At 36.5% G+C, this 15,498-nt stretch overlaps 1 protein-coding gene across 1 annotated transcript; it reads right to left on the bottom strand.

Moving 5' to 3' along the window:
• Nucleotides 1-5,209: 5,209 nt before the first annotated feature.
• On the bottom strand, nt 5,210-12,423 carry LOC106075115 (uncharacterized). The gene is made up of 4 exons (XM_013236031.2): nt 12,227-12,423; nt 9,005-9,606; nt 6,558-6,669; nt 5,210-5,544 (listed from the first exon to the last, which is right to left on the bottom strand). The coding sequence occupies exons 2-4, from the start codon at nt 9,572-9,574 to the stop codon at nt 5,414-5,416; spliced, it is 813 nt and encodes a 270-aa protein (XP_013091485.2). The 5' UTR covers nt 9,575-9,606; nt 12,227-12,423; the 3' UTR covers nt 5,210-5,413.
• Between the last annotated feature and the right edge of the window lie 3,075 nt (nt 12,424-15,498).

Raw genomic sequence — 15,498 nt, 5'->3', positions numbered from 1 at the left:
ATCTACTCTAACACATGATTATTTCTCTGTTTTTGTATTACCTTGTTTCAAAACTGTATGGTTGTATGGTCATCTGCTATGCGCTTGACCATCACAATGGTCCTGAGTTCAAACCCTGCAGCAGTGTAGGACAGAGTTATCTCTATCTCTGAAGGAAGGTCTGAAGCTTGTAAGTCAATCAAAACTCATTACCGCTCACATTTTTCTGCAGCCATATTTTTTTCTCCTAATGCCTCCTGTTCCTACAAGCTGCATTGTTATTATGTATGTATTTACTGTATGTATTTACATTAGTTTCAGAATGAGTATCATACATTAGCATAAAAAATGAAATATTTGTTCATTTACCAATAAAATGTCTCAACAATCAGATTTACTCTTTGAATGGTATTTATTAACTTTTAAACTCAACACTTTCATATTATTAGTTAGTTTTTTGAATAAGCAGTTTGTTCATGCAGACAATCAGTAAATTTCCATTAGACATCTGATTTTGTTTCTGTAGTATTTTGTTAATGAGGATACTATGTTATCAGCACGATGACCAACCATTTTTATCTTTATCAACAAATGTCACACCGTAGTGGAAAAGTGGCTGTTGGTAAAATGCTTTGTTTTGGAACCGAGGACGTCTCTGGTTTGAATCACAGTAAGACTGGGATTTTGAATTTCATGGATTTTTTGGGATGCCCCTGAGTCCACTAAACTTTAATGGGTACCAGACATGAGTTGGGGAAAGTAGAGGCTGCTTGTCAATGTGCTTGCCTTGTGATACCTGTATTAAGTGTCAGCTTTAGAAACATATAAGCTTTACATCCTCTGCCTTATAGATCACAAGGTCTAAAAGGGATTTTTACTGTAAATGTCAGATACCCAGAAGAGTTGATAATGGACTCAACTCAATGCTGTTCCAAAACTCTGAACACAATATTTTGGTTTAGAGTCATAGAAAATTATAGACTATCCAATGACAGTTTATTAGCTTATTTTTCATGCTATTTTTATCAATCGTGAGAAACACAATGGTTGGTATGCCTTAGCTCAGCCGCCAAAAAAAAATAAAAAAATTTATATTTATCTTATCTTATATAATACAGACGTTACTTCAAAAAAGAAGATGATTATGTCCTACGCGTCATGCATTTAGTTTTAAGAATGTAAATAATCTAAATAAAGAACTAAGACCATATTATATTTTGCATTCATACATCAAAACTAAATTATTTGCAATAATTATTTTTTATTGACTATGACTTTTGAGCCAATCTTGACATATCAACATTGCTTCTTATTGTTAGATCTAGATTGTAGTTTAAATCTTGAAAGAAACTGAATGATTTTTTTTTTTAAATTTAGGTTTTAACTTACCATTGCTATAATAATATAATATATAAAAGTAAAGTAGGTCAGATGATGTAAAGGTCATCTGTTTCTGTGGCCCATGGTTAACAAGGGCATCATGTGGTCAGGTCAATGAACAACCGCCTTTACTTTACCCCAGCTAATGTCAGGTACCCATTAGAGCTTGGTGGACTCAGAGGCGCCTGAAGATCCCGAAATTAAAAATCCCAGGATTCGAACCATGGACCCCTGGTTCTGAACCCAAGTGATTTACCATTCAGCCATGTTCCTTCTATTTAATGTATGCTATTTAAAGGAACCAGTCTTCTACATGGCTATTTTGAACTAAGAAGTTAACGCTGAACAAGATTAGTGACATTTGTATATTATTGAAGTACAAAGCTTGGCCTAAGTAGTCCACTAATGGTTGGCACTAGGTTCAAGTTGCTTCTTGTTTCTCCTGCTCAAATGAAAGCATTGACTTTAGTTGCATTGGTGTTGACAAGTTGGCATATTTTTCAACATTTGTTTGATAGGCAAACTTTGATATAACTGGATAACCTGACAGCAGTTGCCAACTACTGCTTATTTTGTAATTGTTTGTTTCTTAGTTGGCAGCTCTAAAAGTACTGGTATGCTTGTTTCATTGTCTAAATAGTTTAATCACCTCATGTTTGTTGATTAATAACTTGATTGTATCATGGTATAAGGAATGCTTTATTATACACATGTACAGAATGTATATTTTAAGCACTATTTTGAAAATATTTTTGTTTAGTTACGCTGCCTCCACCCGTCCAGTCAAGATGTAGTTGGGTCAGTGTGCTTGCCTATTGTAAGGTTGAAAAAAAATGTTGTGTACAATCTTTCCTGGGTGCAAATCTTAGGTAGAAATTGGGTTTATTTCCTTAAGTATTCTTGCCCATTGTAAGATTGAAAAAAAAGTGTGTACAATCTTTCCTGGGTGCAAATCTTAGGTAGAAATGTTGTTTTTTTTAATGTAATCTTTGCACTATACCTAATATTCACCATGCTAAGTGGTTTTTTAATTTCAAAATTAATTCTTCAATTAATTAAAAACAAGCGTTTAAACGAATTACCATACACCATATAAACATAAATGTAATATTTACGAATCTTCATTTGGCTTTGTCTGCTTTAGATGTCCAACATGAACTGGAGCTAGAGTGGGACTACCCTACCACCAGAAATATTTTATCTATGGACTAGGCTTTATTGGAATGTATTGTGTGTGGAGTGTCTATCATTGCTAACGTTATGTTATTATCAGTAAGAAAAAAATGGGAGGGGTCCATGGCAAAATAAACAAGAATATAGTCTGGAAATGAATGGGTGACAGAGCCATGCTTAGGCTATATTTTACCGATTAAATTAACTTACTGGCGCCTATTGTATTTTAGTGTTGCTTCCTATGCATGTTGTATAGTAAATTTTGATATAATGATCTAATTAATAGTAATAGTTGTTATTGTAACAAAAAAAAATTAGAAGAGGAGCCTTGAAAGCATCCATTCAATTGGGCTCCGTAATTTGTAAGGCCGGCCCTGGCGTGCGAAGACAGTGAGTTATGTTAGTATTGAAGTACTACTCTAACTTTGGCAATGTCAGAGATAAGACATCGGACATTTTTTTTTTTTAGATTCACAATTTCTTGTAGGGACCTGGTGCTTAGACCAACTTTGTGTACTCTGTTCTAGATCTAGAAGTCAATGACTAATTGTTGCCTTTATTTAGCTACACAATTTTGTTCATAAGCTCTTCAAATATATTTTTTTATGTTAATGCGGTCTTATTTGTTTCACGCTAAAAATGAAACTGGTTTGCACATGTGACATGTTGGCTGTATCATGGCCAGATTTTGATGTACTCAGGAGTTGCCAGTGTGTATGGTATGAAATGTACTTAGTGTTTTTTAAATGCTCCTGTATTGCTGTCTTGCATAAATGATTATTTCATTTGAAGCTAGATTTAGGTTTGTATTCAATTTAGTGCATTTTTATCGGACTGTATTGAACATAGAATGATATGATAGAACGAGAAATCACAACCGTATAATTTAGTGTAATTTTATTCTAATTATAATCTGGGTGAATGAAACTGGAATAAAAACTGGCCAGTGAACTGAAATTTTTAGTTGATTAGTTGGATGAGTGATTCGTTTTTGTTTTTTTTAAAGATTCTATTTATTTGGATAAGATTTTTTATCTTAAGCTTAAAAGAATTTTTGATTAGCTCCATTATGTAGTTCTAGATGTTTATTTTTAATTTTGATTGGATTTTTTTTTTTTGTTGCGTTGTCTTGTAAAAAAAAAAATTGATGGACAATCTTAGACAGTTTGTATTCATGTACCGGTACTCATCATAGCATTTGATTTTCTGTGTCACCACTGTATTACTGATGTCTGGTCAACTAATAAATGACTTGTACAACTAAGGATTGATTTGCTTTTGTTTCATTAATGTATCCGTCTCCCAAGTTTTTATTGTACATTCATGTGGAAGTTATGAAGAAAAGATTCCCACCTCAAAGAAAAGACTCTAGTTTCAAATGTTTAAAAAATTGAGTGAATATTCTAGAATAGAGTCATGTGTAACTCAGCAACACTTACACTCTTCTACACAGTCCAAGAGGAGACCAAAAAATAAAATGCGGCAAACTATTGGTTCTCCAGGACAAATATAATTGATGTTCGTCCTCCTCTGTTCCTTGACTTCCGTCGTAGGGGGCGCTGTGACAGTTCGCGTCATCAAATCCCTCCCCTCTTCTCGGCCGTCTGCTGATCTTGGTAGATTATCAAGGGGCCTGTCCATTCGTTCACGTTGTCATTGTCCAGCCAGCTTTTCTTTGGACGACCCTGTCTTCGTGCTCCCTCCACTGTATATCGATGGGTGACTTTTGCATATTGAATCATTACCCCAGGCGGCGGATGGGGAAAACCCGCCAGATATGATACAAGAGAAATCAATACCGGGGCCGAACCGAAACCAGCATCAACCTTTAAAAAAGGGATGAACCTTATAGCAATAGTCATGTAATAATTTTCATCTTTGGGAGAAAACCCCAAGGAAAAATGGTATTGGAGTGGAGCTACCCACTAATGAAATACTATGACAAGGAATTGACATCATCTTCAATAAACTCATCACTTCATTGGACCTCATTCACCAATCGTAAACAAACAACATTTAGCCACGTGGTGCTTTATCTCTTCTATATAATTTACGATCTCATGTTTAATTCATGATGGTTGTCACGTGACAGTTTTTTTTCCATTGTTTTATCAATAAGATCACGTGACTAGATGTTTGTTTACGATTGGTGAATGAGGTCCTTTAACTGTTGTTGAATGTTGTCATAGACTAAGCTTTTAACGTCTTAATGTATTGTTCGTTTTATATTAGTGTAGGTTCGGGTGATATTAAGAAAACAACTTTGATTTCCTGTTATAGATTGTCTTGGTGTGGGATAGTATTTAAAACTTTTAGTTTTCCTGTTTTATAGATTGATTATTTATTTGACTTGATTGACTGTAGTTTATTCTGTGAGAAATCAATACATTATTAAGATAGGGAACAACCTTGTGTAAATGTATTTTGACCAAGACAGTGAAGGCATACTATATTGTATGTAGGCCTATATGCTTTATACAATAGGACCCCTTCTGGACTTGATCATTTCGCTGGTCCAATTAAACAACCATTTACTACATGAATGTCTCACTACTCTGAAATTCGGCCCAAATAAGCAATTGGTCTAAGTGGTGGTCCAATAAACGGGACTCGACTGTATGTAAATGTAATATTTGTTTCAGACATACAAAAGCTACAAACAAAACACATTTACAACTTTATGGCTTTTCTCAATTTTCATTTTAAAGAGTTAGTTGCTTTTCTTTTTTTACAATTGTTATATCCTGATGGTTAAACATAAAAAAATAGGCCTGTACTGCCAACATTCGGTTTTTGATGGATTCATTTTTCAGATGTTGTCAACAACACCAACTTGAGACGCCTTGGGTGACTGTGGGGGGTGATCTCTCCAGCTTAAGACCTAGGGCGACCTTTCTAACACCGATACTTCATCTGACCAATCGTTGTCCCGGCTGACATCATGGTGCTCTTTGCATTGGTTTTGGGTGCTGTTGATAAGCTCTTCATTATCGCCCATGTGCTGTATTCTTCCTGTACGGTCAAAGTGCGGTAAAAACAAAGGATAATCAATACAGTCACAATAAGCAAACTAACTGATAATCCACCTTACCCGACTACTAGATGTTCCTGTATACGAGAACATAGATTTGCTGAACAGTCAAGAAGACCATTGACTAAACAGACTTTAAGTCTCTAATTAACATGCACTAGATTAAGACAGGACGTAGGACGTTATTATATTCTCTTTTGAACGAACGTCTGTAATTGATAAGAACAAAGTATTCATATGGAACTCGAAGAGTCTTCTGAGAAATATTGCTTAGACATTTTCTCCGACTCTATTGTTCTTCAAATTGTACCTCGTGGGAAGAATGCTTCTCATTGAGTCAGTAAAGAGCTTCTCTTGCCCACCGAGTGTTCAACAGCAAATACTCTCGCAGAGTTTCTTTCGAAAAAGTTTTAAAATCTGCAAATACAATCTCATGTACTTGGTATCGTTCAGCTTTTGTAAAGTGAGCTCGTGTGCTTAAACCAGAACATCGAAGAGAGAATTCGATTGGTTGATATTGCAGTAAACAAAAGCCGAACATTTTTACATTTTAGACCAATTTCTGTAGGAGGGAGGTCAAATCCTCCATTTGCCCGACCTCTGGTACCCTTATAAAATCATAATCATCATCTGTCCCTTGACATTCGTCGTAGGGGTGTTGTGACTGGCTGTGACATTTAGCGTATCAAACTCCCTCCACTTTTTTTTTTTACCTTTATACTTATAGGTCTTATATCGTAAACTTATTATAGGGCCTACTAACTATCTACATATTATAATTCGTGTTTTGTTATTTTATTATTTGTGTATTAGATCTACTTTAAATCTAGTTGAAAATGTTTAAATGATATTTTATCTCAACTTCCTGCCAATAACGAACTTTCTATGGGAGTTGCATCTCTCAACATGTTTCCCAGCATTCATTCAACACACACAACAAGATCTCGTGATATAGTCTCGTGACAATATCTCGCGCAAATTAACGCCTACTTACTGTAGAGGTAAGGGGGGCTCTTGTGAAGTGGATGTTTAGTCATGTCCGTCTGCCAAATCAAACTGCCAATAGTTCCCTCGTCTCGCAAGGCGCAAGTGTTAGCCACACACCCCTGTGAATGTCAAAAAATAAAAAAAAATTAAGTCTTGAGAATCCTTTGCTTCCATGGACCTTTCATATAACTACCGTTAATGTGCTATTACTAGAGCTTGTATTCCATATATCGAATAGATAATTAGAATCAACTGCAAATCAAAGTTTAGATATATATATTAGTAATTTAATAAGCACTTAATAGATCTCAATATAAATCGTTCGGGCAGAAGAGGTTCATTAACTTGGCTGGTTACCTGTCTAGTAGAAGGAAAACTTAATTCAAACTTCTGCTACCTTGCAGCGATACACAAACATGGACACATCAGTTGCGAGGAAAAGAGGGGATCTGCTGTGTAGGCGTTACCGTTCCGGCCATAGATAATGGCCAGGCATTGATCTCATTTATATGAAATGTTCCGTAGTCGCGAATGAAGGCGGCCAATTGCTTGATTTCATTTACAATGTTCAGTTCATGAGCTACATTCATTCAAAGAATTCCCTATGATACTTCGCCAATTGCTTGATTTCATTTACAATGTTCAGTTCATGAGCTACATTCATTCAAAGAATTCGCTTTGATACTTCGCACTTGTGGCTGATAGATCTACGTCCACCGCTGCTCAATGTCTGAATGTTTCTAATGTCTGGAACTAGGCATTATTTAGTTTTCAATAAAACTAGATTAAATTGGAATTCTTGAGATCACAACACAGACTAGATAACATCTTGTGAGTGAGTGGATAAGTATGCACTCCTTGAGAGGGGCTGACTTATCAGGGGCGGCTCTAGTCTTGTGTAGGCGATGTGCAGAGAATGAATCATTAGCCATTTTGCTATCAAATGTCAATTCTTTCATTCTCCTGCATTGCACGCTCATTATCAACTACTGGGTCGGCTCCTGGAGACTTAGAATCACCGATAGCTTCAACTTAATAAAAAATCTCTGCTTAAAGCAGATAACTTTTGTGCAATGGACCATATTCACCTTTACGAACGGCCACGTGATAATATTGATAAAACAACGAAATAAAAACTGTCACGTGATAATATTGATAAAACAACGAAATAAAAACTGTCACGTGATAATATTGATAAAACAACGAAATAAAAACTGTCACGTGATAATATTGATAAAACAACGAAATAAAAACTGTCACGTGATAATATTGATAAAACAACGAAATAAAAACTGTCACGTGATAATATTGATAAAACAACGAAATAAAAACTGTCACGTGATAATATTGATAAAACAACGAAATAAAAACTGTCACGTGATAATATTGATAAACAATGAAATACAAAATTGTCACGTGATAATATTGATAAAACAACGAAATAAAAACTGCCACGTGATAACATTGATAAAACAACGAAATAAAAACTGTCACGTGATAACATTGATAAAACAACGAAATAAAAACTGTCACGTGATAACATTGATAAAACAATGAAATAAAAACTGTCACGTGATAATATTGATAAAACAACGAAATAAAAACTGTCACGTGATAACATTGATAAAACAACGAAATAAAAACTGTCACGTGATAACATTGATAAAACAAATGAAATAAAAACTGTCACGTGATAATATTGATAAAACAACGAAATAAAAACTGCCACGTGATAACATTGATAAAACAACGAAATAAAAACTGTCACGTGATAACATTGATAAAACAACGAAATAAAAACTGTCACGTGATAACATTGATAAAACAACGAAATAAAAACTGTCACGTGATAACATTGATAAAACAACGAAATAAAAACTGTCACGTGATAACATTGATAAAACAACGAAATAAAAACTGTCACGTGATAATATTGATAAAACAACGAAATAAAAACGGTCACGTGATAATCCTTGTTGATTAAAATTAGATCGTAATTGGTATAGAAGAGATAGAGAAGCACGTGACTCAATGTTGTTTGTTTACGGTTGGTGAATGAGGTCCACCCATTTCATTTCGACTTTGAAAACATTTACAACAAAACACTATCTGATTTTAGATTTCAAACTGAAATCTCTTGTTATGTAGTAACTGGTAATCAAACAAAAGCCCCTTCTTCCTTAGTGCCATCAGAGCCTGGAAGAGGTTACCGAATCAACCAGAACAAAACAATGAACCAGAATGTAAGCCTCTAATCAACATACACGACTAACTTAGAGATACAATATTTCAACTATTCTCCTTTTTTAAGAGAACATCTGTTAATGTATAAGAATAGATAAAGGTAGCAAGTATCAAGTAACAGTAGTTTTACTAAGTTTAAGGCAACAAGTACATAATAGTAGTTACAGATTATAACCTGCTACGTAATGCTTAGTGTGTTGAAATACTGACCTTTAACCTTCGAGACTTGACAAGATGTTTCACTGAATGTTGGTACTCATCGATGTTAGGAATTTGAGGTTGGGGCACCTGCTTTGGTGGTTCCGGCACAGCTGGCATTGAAAGCGAAATCTCGGGCGTTGGTTTCGGTTTCTCGCAGCAGACGAGGACAGTGTCAAGACTTACATTCAGCTGGGCCTCACTTACTGTCACTTCCGCCGTTTTCACGGGGCTTTCAATAGGCTTCGCCTCCAGGAGTGCAGCCTCGTGGTTATACACTTCCTCTTTTGGATCCGGCTTGGCCTCACCGAAAATGTGGTTGTTTCTGCCTGATCCAGGGCGGAGTCTTTTCCTGTCGGACAGGTCAGGAGTGTCCTCGGTCATAAACTGTATCCACTGGCAGGTCTCATTGTGTTGCAAGTATTCCCTCCCGGCGTTTCGGACGCGGCACGAGATGCGAGACGGCACGGAGCTCATGGCGACGTTCATGGCTTGGGCCATAGCTGAAGACGAGTTTTTCGTTGGGGTACCGGGACAGGATGAGCTATTGCTTTCCTTGACGGCGAAGGTCTCAAGAGGCATCTTGCTGGATCAGGTTGTCTTGAACAGGGTTCCTGCAGACAAAATAACCGAAGATGAAATGGACCTATCAAACACTTTAAGACAGATGCAGCTTGGCAGTTTCATATTTATGAAGGCCAAGATATTCAATGGGGACATGGTCTGAGTTATGAAGAATGTTCACTCACTAAAAGATTTCTTTCTAGCAGGGGCGTAGCTAGGAATTTTCCATCATTTTGGGGGCCCGGGGGCTTAAGCTCTTTGGGGGCCCCAGCATTTTGCGTAATATTTAATATTAAAAACAAATGGGGGCTTCCCTCATTTTGGGGCCCGGGGGGATTTTCGAATTCCCCCCTCCTCTCCCACCCTAGCTACGCCACTGCTTTCTAGTTTGTTTTTCTCAACCTTTTACTTCGGACGCCCCCCCCCCTCCCCCACGAAAAAAGAAATACGGGCCTGGACAGCTCGCTGTTACATTCTGGAGCGGTAAAAATACATTTTCTGACTTCAACGGCGCTTACATTAGCATAGTTTTACAAAAAAAAAGGCCTATAAAGCCAAATAAAAGGTTTCTGATATTTTTTTCTTTGTCTCTACTTGCTTAAATCCATTCAATCAAGTTCCAAAATAGCCTCAGCGCTCTCAAATCTGACGACAACGCTGTGCTTATGTGACTAAAGCATATTTTTTGTGTGTGTCTAAATTTGGTTAGTATGCATGACTAGATGCAATCATCTTCTTCTTTTTTTTTTTTATTGAAGTAACGTCTGTATTTTATAAGATAAGAAGAATTTAACAACAGAACAGAATGTACGAGACGAGACGAAACCAAATGTGGACTGGGCTTCAAAATAACGTGTTTTTTTTTTTAAATAGCTTTTATATAGGCAAGGTGCTTTCGCTGATTAATTAATTTAACTTTCATCACAAGAGTTACAGTGTTAGAGGGTCTGGTAGGGGGTTTTAAATTCAAAAACTCTGGTAGGGGGTTTTAAACTCTGAATCCCTGGTAGGGGGCCTTAAACTCAAAACTCCCTGGTAGGGGGTTTTAAACTCAAAACCTCCTTGGCTGTGCTTGGGCGAGTGATGGTTTAGTATTGAAATTTCACCTAAAATAAACAAAATTAAAGCAAAAGATCAGTCACTAAACTGAGACACCCCCCCCCCCTATGGAGGGGGATTTCATTTCGGGGGGGGGGGGGTTGAACACCCCATCCCCCGGCTACGCCCATGGTGCTATATGATACTTTAAAAAATTACTGAACATTTAATGAGTTTTTAAAAGGAGCAGCATGTAAAAGTTATTAATGAAATGGGAAATGGTTATCTAGGGATTTTAAGTGTTTGGCGATGTCCTGGTGGTCCCGTGATATACTGTTTATATCAGAAAATAGTGTACGTATATGAAATTAAATACCGCGAAAATATGACCTTAGCGTGCGGTCTTAGAACGTATCACCCACGTAAGTCAAGAAAACACTGTGTGTATTTTGTTTATTAATTTTAATTGAACTGTTAAACGATGAATAGCCTCTTAGAATCCGCGGATCATTAGATGTTGTCTTTACCTAAACTGAACGATATTTTCAAAGCAAAAATGTATGTTAACTCTTTCTCTCCGTAATTATTTACCACATTCTGGAGGAATCAACGTTTGTATCGTCGGTGAGGAGAGAAAGAGTTAAGAGCTTCAATAACTTCAATGGTAATTGGTAGCATACATAAAGATACTGGGAAAATATTGAGTAACAAGTCCTAGTTTATGAGAACAGATAAGTTTTCGAAGTTGGTGACAATAAAATCTCCGATCGCGGGCCCCCTTAAGGCGCTGGGTCTGCGGCGGTTGCCCCACTTACCATCCACTAAGGCCGCTACTGCACTACTACTATATACTATAAATAAATCTAGATTATATCGAGGTATCAATAGCTTTACATAGATTAGTTTATAACTAGATCTAGATCTTAATATAGCTCAACTAGATCTAGACTCTAAATATATTCTATAGTCTAGTACAGGAGAGTAAAATAACATGCGTGACTAGATTACATGAAATGCGTAGGACGTAGATCGTATTATGGTTATCTTCTTTTTTGAAATAACGTCTGTAATATATAAGATAAAATAAGACTAAAATAAGAACATTGATAATAGATACGATAGATTTCTAGATAAAGTTTAGATCTACATCTTGTTCTAATCTAGTTCTAGCCATATCTATAGATCTAGACTTAGACGACTTATAAGATAAGAAGATCATAGATGTAGGCTAGGCTACTCGTGATCATCTATCTTATCTTATCTTATATAATATAGACGTTACTTCAAAAAAGAAGATGATTACGTCCTACGCGTCATGCATTTAGTCATGCATATTAACCAATGACTTAAATTCAGCCAAGTCACTGGTTTTCCTGGCTAGCTCAGGCAACCCATTCCATGCTCTAATAGCACTAGGGAAGAAGGAGTGTTTGTACAAATTTGTCCTAGCATATGGGACGAGGAATGTGCCTTTATCTTTGTGTATTTCAGAGTATTTTATTAAATTTTGTTTAGATCTAGAATCTATGTAAATGTAATGTAGAGACTCAGACTGTACTATAGTAACTATAATTATAGAGACCAGAGTCTAAGCCTAGATCTAGATAAATAGATTATAATAGTCAAGTTTACCTTTCTCATCAAGACTTTCTTCGACGCAGCAGACTGCCCGAAGTGTTTGTCACACTTTTCCGGTCCTTACGTGGGTCTCAGATCATTTACAAGCGGGCGTTTTGTTTGAGTCTTTGTTTTCATAAAAAAAAGCTTGTTTGTAAACTATTTGTCAATCTCCTCTGCGGCGTTGAATGGTGTGACGTCACTTCAGCGCGACCAACGCGTATAATTGGTATTGTGCCACAGGGCACCACGACGAAACGACATTTCTTTTCGCTATTTTTAGTAGCTTGTGTTGTTTTGTTTTTAACTGCGCAAAGAATGAACCATGCAAACAAATAATAATGCGAATGATTTCAAGCCCGGGCAGGGTTAAGAAAAAGTGTAACAATTTTCCCTCGAGGATAAAGGCGTTGTTTATTTGCTGGGGGTATACAAGTCATTGTTGATTAATGTAAAATTCAGGGGCGGACTGGCTATATGGGCACTTGGGCAAATGCCCGGTGGGCAGGAACTCAAATGGGCCTAAAGGGTCTCATGAATGCCACTATGGCACGCATAAAATTGTTAAAGGTTTTATAATATTCTCTTATATAACGGCTATATGAGCGTCAAGTTAAATACATTGTCCACAGACTACAGTGTAATACTAATTTAATCTCACACATTTTCAAAATAATGAATAGCCTACATCCGTAGACAGTGCTATTAGTAGGCTTCATCCTTTAGGGCCCAGATATAGAGTATTATAGAGCATGCATACAGTTATCGATACGTCATAAAAAAAAAACACATAATGATTTTGAGAACAGATAGGCATATAATTGGAGACCCATCTAACGATATACAATTTACGAAATGTAATGTTTAGAAATGTCTGGGCCGATTTTGACATCCAATCCGCCGCTGATGTAGATAGAGATCTTAGAAGATTTGCTTATGCAAGGAGCTTCTGCAAACGATGGTGTAACTAACAAACTTGACGAATTTTAATTGGGCAAAATCCGAGAGACTCTTAGTCTCGACTAAAGGATGCCTTATTGTGTGTGGTTGGGGTTTCGTCATTGTCCTGGTCTGGTATATAGGTATGTTTGTTTCGTTGGGTTACCAAACGTCTGGCAAATGTAGTTCCAGTTCTCATTTGTGGGTCTTGTCATGCAGGCAATGGGCTAAAAGCGAAACTTGTCCTTCTTTAAATTAATTGTTTATTGCAGTTGTATTTTATCCATCAAGTTCATTAAATCTTTCACATCTTCTGGTTGAAACAAACTCGCTTATAAGTAACAGAAAGAAGGCAATTTTTATAGCCTTTATTAAACAAGGTTGGTGTTATATTCAAGACTTAAAATAACAACAAAATACTGTTGTTCAGAGCTCAAAAAGACCTGCATCCTTTCTTATGCGACAGTTCAAAGAGCGTTTTCGCTGAACAATGCACAGTGGAGAAAACTGTGGGACATTCTTCTGACATACACTGATGAGAAGAATAAGTGCATAGATTAGAATTTCAAACGTTAAGTCACTTCGTCTGAGAAATGTGATCATTATTACAGCAGTTGTATATTCTTTTGATTTAGTGGCACAGAAGAGAGCACCTGGCTTCAGGCAGCGTCGGAACGATACATCTGGAGTATTCTGTAGACCACTCGTAAACGCCGCGGAATACACATTTGACGCCAAAAGAAAATCCACTGCCGACGGCGAAAAAAATCTTATTCGACCATTGGCGGAAAATGGTTATGGATGTGGCAAAGTATGTAGGTCGCAGCTAGGGCTACGTAGCCACTTCAAATACTGCATTCCTCAATCTTAGGACTTGAAGACAAGCCTTATTATTATTATTAAGCCTACTACTGTCATGATTTATCAAATACTTTGTAAGTATTCTTTGTCCTCATTTTTCAGGCTTAGTCCTCCTTTTTGTCTTCATTTGGAGGTGTCTGGTAACCCAATCTTTACGGAAGGAATGTCAGAAAACTTATGAAAGAAAATTAAAATTTGTAGAAAAAACATGTCGCGTAACCACTGGGTTTATAGTCAGAGCTTCTAAGTGGGAAAATCTAGGTTTATAGTCAGAGCTTTTAAACGGGAGATTGAAGTAGCTCAAACCTTCACTCAAAAGAAGTTTTTGTGAGGACGACGATTATTTAAAGTAGCCTCGCTCTTTTCCCCCTCACACCTCCGCCAAGAGTATAAAATAGTTAAGTATCCTTGACCTTTATAAACAAAAACTGTATAAACTGTCGCCTTGTAGAAGTCACAATCAGTGGTGATCCAATACATTTGAAAATTAGACATACTTGAGATTATTGGGTACATTTATTAAAGTTTCTTGTATAAATAAAATTGCTGCATGAATTATTCTTAGGTGTAACCTCTCAGAATATCTAGGTCATATTAGACTAAATCTCATTGATCTTGGTCTCTGCCTCTTAAGCTCTCTATGTCTAGGTATAGATGTTTCCCATTCTTTGTGACTTGGCTTTGATGTTTGACATTATGTCTGTGTGCAGTTGTGTACGTGATTAAGCAGTCCTACCTTAAGCTATCTTATAAAACTCCCCACCTTGTTGTCCCCTCCCAGTCCCCAGCCACACGTGAGAAACGTGAGTGCTTGTCTTCAATCTCGCCTATGTGCGGATGTGTGTGTTTGTGCGTGTGTGGGGTTGAACTTCACATAAGTATTATATTTAATTTCTCATTTTCCAAATGATTATTTTAATATTATTTAATACGTCATAAACCAATACATGCTACAGTGCAGCCTCGTTCTCAATCGACTAACCCATTTAGTCTTTTACCATGGCCGAAAGCTAGAATTACTTTATTTGCTAGACTTTCAAATACTCAATTATCGCCCTCAACCGACTCAGTACTTGCGCTTTCAAAGAGCTACTTTCACATGTTTTTATCAGGAAGCACAATTAACAGCAGATAATTAACACCTGCGTTTAAACGCCTTGGCACTACCTGTGCACCGAACTCGCTTGGAAGATACTTATTATTTTAATCAGTCTAAAAAAGAATTCTCATATTCCCCTTTGCTTCCCTAATCCTGACAGACTAATCGATAACTCACGACTCAAGTGAATCAATAATTTTTGTTTCCAAAAACTGATTTTCTAAAAATCTCTTTCCTAAATTGTAATTACATTTTAAACTTTACATTATACAACGCATGTATAATAAGATCTAATTCTATAAATTTTTCGTTTGCAAAAATAGATTAACAGTCTATAGTTATCAGACATATCATAGGCATATGTTATGATATTAATTAGGTTTACTCA

This window comes from Biomphalaria glabrata, chromosome 12, assembly GCF_947242115.1.
Source record: "Biomphalaria glabrata chromosome 12, xgBioGlab47.1, whole genome shotgun sequence".
In the NCBI taxonomy this organism is placed as follows: domain Eukaryota; kingdom Metazoa; phylum Mollusca; class Gastropoda; family Planorbidae; genus Biomphalaria; species Biomphalaria glabrata.
This window is presented reverse-complemented; position numbering and strand designations above follow the sequence as displayed.

What these genes read in the sequence shown, in the direction of transcription:
- LOC106075115 (XM_013236031.2), bottom strand. Translation starts at nt 9,574, where the DNA reads ATGCCTCTTGAGACCTTCGCCGTCAAGGAAAGCAATAGCTCATCCTGT. An exon ending in TCAAGTCTCGAAGGTTAAAG is followed by an intron (nt 6,670 to 9,004) that starts GTCAGTATTTCA and finishes TGACATTCACAG; the next exon opens with GGGTGTGTGGCTAACACTTG. An exon ending in GAGCCCCCCTTACCTCTACA is followed by an intron (nt 5,545 to 6,557) that starts GTAAGTAGGCGT and finishes TTGACCGTACAG; the next exon opens with GAAGAATACAGCACATGGGC.